General features: G+C 35.0%; 1 protein-coding gene across 5 annotated transcripts in view; it reads right to left on the bottom strand.

The window, feature by feature from the left end:
* Positions 1-597: 597 nt before the first annotated feature.
* NAA16 (N-alpha-acetyltransferase 16, NatA auxiliary subunit) overlaps positions 598-6,000 on the bottom strand; it is a 60,572-nt gene continuing 55,169 nt past the window's right edge. For all 5 annotated transcript variants that reach the window (XR_013536229.1, XR_013536231.1, XM_002749003.6 and 2 more), the window contains 5 exons: positions 5,070-5,178; positions 4,551-4,649; positions 3,923-4,066; positions 2,800-2,897; positions 598-2,230 (listed from right to left, as the gene is read on the bottom strand). Coding sequence is in view for 3 of the 5 variants with exons in the window: in XM_002749003.6 (XP_002749049.1) it covers positions 2,033-2,230; positions 2,800-2,897; positions 3,923-4,066; positions 4,551-4,649; positions 5,070-5,178 (648 nt within the window). In the remaining 2 variants the exon portion in view is untranslated. The remainder of the gene's footprint in view (positions 2,231-2,799; positions 2,898-3,922; positions 4,067-4,550; positions 4,650-5,069; positions 5,179-6,000) is intronic.

Below are 6,000 nucleotides of genomic sequence, written 5' to 3'. Positions count from 1 at the left end.
CTGAAAGTAACATGAATTGTGTGTCAGGATACTTCATGACAAAAAGGAACTACGGATGTTCCTCGACTTACGCTAGGGTTATGTCTCAATAAACCTATTGTGAGTTGACAATTTCATAAATCAAAAATGCACTTTATACCTGTCAAACATCATAGCTTAGCCTTGCCTACCTTAAATATGCTTAAAATACTTACATTAGCCTACAATTGGGCAAAATCATCTAAACCAAAGCCTATTGCATAATAAAAGACTGAGTATCTTATGTAAAAGTACTGTATGCTGTATCACTAGCCCAGGAAAAGACCAAAATTCAAAACTTGAAGTACAGTTTCTACTGAAGCATATCACTTTTGCACCATGGTAGAGATGAAAAGTCTTAATTAAAACCATCCTAAGCCAATGATCATCTGTGGTTACAAAATTATTAAAATACTAAAAGACACGCTACTGCAGCACAGAAGTACACTTGGCTTGTGCTTACTTAGAATTACATTTTTTATAAACCTGAAAAGATTAAGTTTTAACTTCCTCAAAGAACATTTTGCAGGCAATACTGGTAGTGTGAAACAGTAACAAAACACAAACATAAGCAAGCAACTGTGTACAAAATAATTTATTATAGCACTATCTAGGTTGGCATTATTTTACAGTGAGTTTTTCCTGTCTCAATGAGTATGAATCTAAATAGATTAGGGTGAAGAAAAACTGTGTCTAAATAAAATCTCCCTTTTTGAATTTATATTCGTCTTAATAAAGGGAAGCATTAATATTACAGACATATTTACAAGGTTCTGAACATGAGTGATTCCATTACTGTTTTCTGTACAAGATAGAACAAAAAGCTATCTATCTGCCCCCCAAAAATAGTTTAACAATACTATGTTTTAATAAACTAGTGAGTTTCAAATCTCATTTTGTTGAGAGATATACAAATGCAGTCAATGGTTAATGCATGGCTACAAGAGTAACAATGATTCAGCTTCATTTGATTTCTACCCTAGTATAAGCTACCTGTTAACACTCAAAGTAACTTAGTTAAGAAAGGATAATTCTTGCCTGTGGGCTTTTAAGACTGGGAGGGAGAGATATGCAACAATTTTACCAGCAAATTTCCATGACTGACAGGCAAACCAGCCTTCACATTCTGAAATCATCTACATAAAACTAGAGTACCCTTATTCAATCAGAAAATACCATTTTCATGAATATTACATAGGAAACAGCAAACCATGAAAAATTACAATGGAAAAAGGGTGAATTAAATTTTAAAATAAACTTCAATATCTGCCAAGAGGAAGAAGCTACCGTCTTTTTTTTTTTTTTTCTTTTTTTCCCCCGAGACAGAGTCTTGCTCTGTCCCCCAAGCTGGAGTGCAGTGTGTGATCTCGATTCACTGCAACCTCCACCCCCCAGGTTCAAGCGATTCTCCCACCTCAGCCTCCCAAATAGCTGGGATTATAGGTGCATGCCAACACGTCTGGCTAATTTTTGTATTTTTAGTAGAGAAGGGGTTTCACCATGTTGTCCAGGCTGGTATCAAACTCCTGACCTCAGGTTATCCACCCACCTGGGCCTCCCAAAGTGCTGGGATGACAGGCGTGAGTCACTGCACTCGGCCTCCATATTGTTTTTAACATATAGTTAACACTTTAAAACGGATGTGCTTTAATTAAAAAGCAAGCAAATAAACAACAAAACAAACCAGTAAGATAAGGAATCAAAGCACAGATCCTGAAATCAGAATCTAAAGAAAACAATATAGTAGGGCTGTATGAAACTTAGTAAGAAATCATCATAATTATACAGAAGCGACAGCAGCTACCACAAAACTGTATAAGAATAAACAGGTAATTTTAACAGATGGTTATGTAAATTGGCAGGTAAGGTAAAGAATAAAACAAGCTTACAGAATATGCCATTGAAAAATCCTAACCAAATATTTCATTTCATACATATATTAAAATGCACCCTAGGAAAAAACCCTGATCTTATTTCAGCTTTGAGTCTATAGGAATCTACTTTCTAGGAGATTTCAAATTTCATTGGCCAAGACATCATAGTTAGCTGTATGGTTCAGTGCCACAGTAGGACCGTCGATTTCATTCGCAGCAGGTAAGAAGGCAGATGTAAAAGGAAGCAGGTTATGACACGCCATCTTATATTCTTCATATTGGGAACTACAGTTCCCAAAGCTGCCATCAAGCAGTGCTTCAGAAACCTTTATCAGTGTCTAGTGAAAGAAAGGGAAAATACAAATTATATAAAAGTAATAAGCTCATAGTTAATAACCACTTTAATCAAAAGATGCAGTGTGTTAATCAAACTCAGAGAGCTGTCTCAGTTTAAAATAATGCCTTGCAATCTACACAGTAAGCAGTCACCTCAAAAGAGGTACATTAAAAAATCAACCCCGAAAATCCTTTTAAAAAGGGGGAGTACAATACTAATACCTGAAGAGAACCCTTTAAGACTGTGATCACTGAAAACGAGCCTTTACTAGAACAACAGCTCACATTTTCTGAGTAACAACATGCCAGGCACTAAGCACTTCATGTTTCACTATTTCCGTTAACTCTCACAAGGATGCTGTGAGAGCAGCAGTATTTTCACTCTCATCTTAAAAATGAGGAAAAAGAACCGGAGACATAACTTGCCTAAATTTACCATCTCGTAACTGATAGAACTGAGATTAATATCCAGGTATAACTCTGAAGGCCTACTTAAGAATTACACTGTAAAAATAAATGTTTTGTTAGATCACTGTGTATGTATAAATCAGCCAATGAAAAAAAGTCTTACCTTTACATTTTTATCATTTACAGTTTCATCCAGTCTAGTGGCTAGAGCAATTGCTTTCTCCTGCCTTGACTTGTCCAGAAAATACATCATTTTAGCACCTGAAATACCAAGGCATTTCAAAACAAATCAACACCTGTACTTTACATTTTATGTGATATAAACTGGCCAGTGACTTAAAATATAGTTGTAAGTGTTTAATCGGTAGTACTGGAGCTGGCTCCTACCAGCTCACAAGAGCCAAGTGAGACATTTCTTCCCTACCTCCTATTCAGTAGCATCCATTGATAGCTTAGGCCATGATCAGAGTATTTATATCATGAAAGTACACTACAAATCACAGCTTTTTCCTTCAAAAAGAGATGGTTATTAAACACTTATCAGATGAAAAGTGATTTAACAACCTCCTCCCCTTAGAAATTATAAAATTCAAAATGTCAATATGGACTGCCCTGTGGCATCAATTAGTATTTCAGCTAAAACTATGAAAAAAGATGATATTCTAAAATAAAACATCTAAGGAATAAAATACTGTCACAGAGGAGGAGCGTGGGGACAGGGAAAACAGGAAAATGTTTGCATATTCAACAAGAAAGTAAAATTTTAAAAAATAAAGTAAAATTTATATTTCTTCTATAAATTAGAAGAAAAACTATATTCCAGCCTGGGCAACACAGTGAGGCTCCATCTCAAGAAAAAAAAGAAGAAGAAGAAAAAAATAAATCATTCATAACCACACACCCCAACACACCCCAAATCAGCATTAAAGCTTTTGTAGACACTTCCTTTCAGCCTTTTTCCCATGCACAGTTGAGATTACATTGTATGTTCGATTCCACACATGTATTATAGAAGGATTTATAATAAACCTCTTGAATAAACATCACTTTAAACCCTTCGAATAAACAAACTCTGAATAAAGATAACTTTAAACCTGGTATTACATCCTATGAACCCATCACTATTTCCCCTACTATTGAGCATACATCGAATTTGTTCCCATTTCCCTCACCATACTTACACACAGTTAAGTACTATTCATTTTCTCTAAGTTTTGGGAGCGTCAAAACTTTTTCTTTGTTCACTTTTTCCATAAGCATTTTAACCGTGGGGGCTACATACAAACCTGAAAGTAGATGCTGAAGGGAGGTGGCGTTACGTTTCAGAAAATCCTCATTAAAACTTTCCAAATCCTTGTTGACAAATATTTTCTGCATTTCTTGAGATAGAACTTTGCTCACAGTGTCTGGAAGATTACTGTGATTAGACACTATAAAAACAAAAACGTTTGAAATTTTTGATCTGTTTTTTGGGGAAAAAAATCTATTGAAAACCCTTTACTGTTAAAGGTTTGATCTATTTTACATAGTAAAATTATTATTGTTCCTTTGGAATATAAATATATCCTAGCCTAAAAATGCATTAATTTCTACCATCTCTTGGCTAACAAGTTTATTTTATAGACGTGCTCATTTAACTACTACGTAAATTATTATTTTTCTTGCTTTACATTTCTACAAACCTCTTTGGTGCCCACGAGCTCAATGTAAGACAACCTGTATTTGCTTCTCTTAGCGGCATCCCATTATAGCCCGGCCACAACCAGAGTTATTTATATCATGAAAACACAAAGCAGGGCTTTCTACTTCACAAAGAGAGGGTTATTAACTATTTATCATATCGACAGTGACTTAACAACTTCCTCCCCTTAGAAATAATTCAAAATGTAAAATATGGGCCCTTTTTACACTTACCAGATTTAGAAAACCGAATTAAACATTCATGTAACCATGGGTCATTGCTATTGATGGCAAAAGCTCGTTTGACAGACTGCAGCATTAACAGAAACTTCCCTGTGTCAGAAAAAATATAAAAGTCAGAGTCTTAATACTTACACGTTATTTTCTTCACTTATTTTAGCCTCACTGAAGTTCCATAACAAAACGCTACCTTTTTATAACACTTGTAAGCGAAATTTAAAGCTGACTGCGGCTATCGAAGTCAGCTTTGACTTTCTAAAGAAAAGCTCGAAAAATTATTAGAAATTACTGCAGGTAGACAATCTGCATAATTGTCCAAACTATTCTGACACTGGATTTGATGGTACTATTATAACTTGCCACCCACCAAAGTTTCGAGCAGTCAAGGAAAGGAGCCTTTGTGGACGGCTGAAATGGAAATGTAAGAAACAAAACCAGATCTAACTGACAAAGACGACACTGAATGTGGCCACAAATACAAAGATTAAAAACTGAACTCAAACTATTTATTACCTTTTCTAAAATATATTTCAAATGCTAACAGATGAGTGTCAATGTTATCAGCAACAAGGTTCTTAAGAGGTATAAGGAACTTAACGGCTTCCTCTAATGGATTTTCTACCTATTTTGAAACAGAAAGGAAAATTATTTAAAAAACAGCAGCACAAGTCAAATTTCCTGTAAAATTTTATATTAACACATGTCCAAGGTAATTCAGACAGCTTTCTTTATAAAACCAAATAACAAGAAAACATTTAAAAATCATCTGTAAATAAATTCAAAGTACACACAATCAGTATTTTTCAAAACAGAAATAGCTTTTTTCCTGGTTACAAAGTCAAGATTGTTTTATTTAAATAAAAAAATACAAAAAGCTGTTCCACAGACTTCAACAGATGGTACCTCATGTACTGACAGTCCCTTATATACTATAAACATCTACAGTAAGGAGACATAAAAATGGCATCAGATAGTGGGGAGATGGTAATAAAATTTAAAATGCTTATAACACAGTTGACCCATGAACAACATGGGTATTAGGGAAGCTGACCCCCCCCATACAGTTGAAAATCTATATGAAACTTGACTCTCCCAACTTCACTACTAACAGCCTACTGTTGACTGGAGCCTTACCAATAACATGAACAGCTGATTAACACATATTGTGTATGTTATATACTGTATTCTTACAATAAAGTAAGCTATAGAAAATAAAATATTATTAAGAAAATCCTAAGGAAGAGAAAATACATTTGCTGCTCATTAGGTGGAAGTGGATCATCATCCTTGTCTTCACGTTGGGTAGGCTGAAAAGGAGGGGGTGGTTTTGCTATCTCAAGGATGGCAGGGGTGAAAGACATAGAAAGAGAGGCAGAAGAGGCAGGCACATTCCATCTAAGTTTATGTAAGTGTAATACAGCTGGCCTAGAGTTAGAACCTGTAC

This window comes from Callithrix jacchus, chromosome 5 (assembly GCF_049354715.1).
Source record: "Callithrix jacchus isolate 240 chromosome 5, calJac240_pri, whole genome shotgun sequence".
NCBI lineage: Eukaryota > Metazoa > Chordata > Mammalia > Primates > Cebidae > Callithrix > Callithrix jacchus.
The sequence above is the reverse complement of the archived record's forward strand: the minus strand, read 5'-3'. Positions and strand labels throughout refer to the sequence as shown.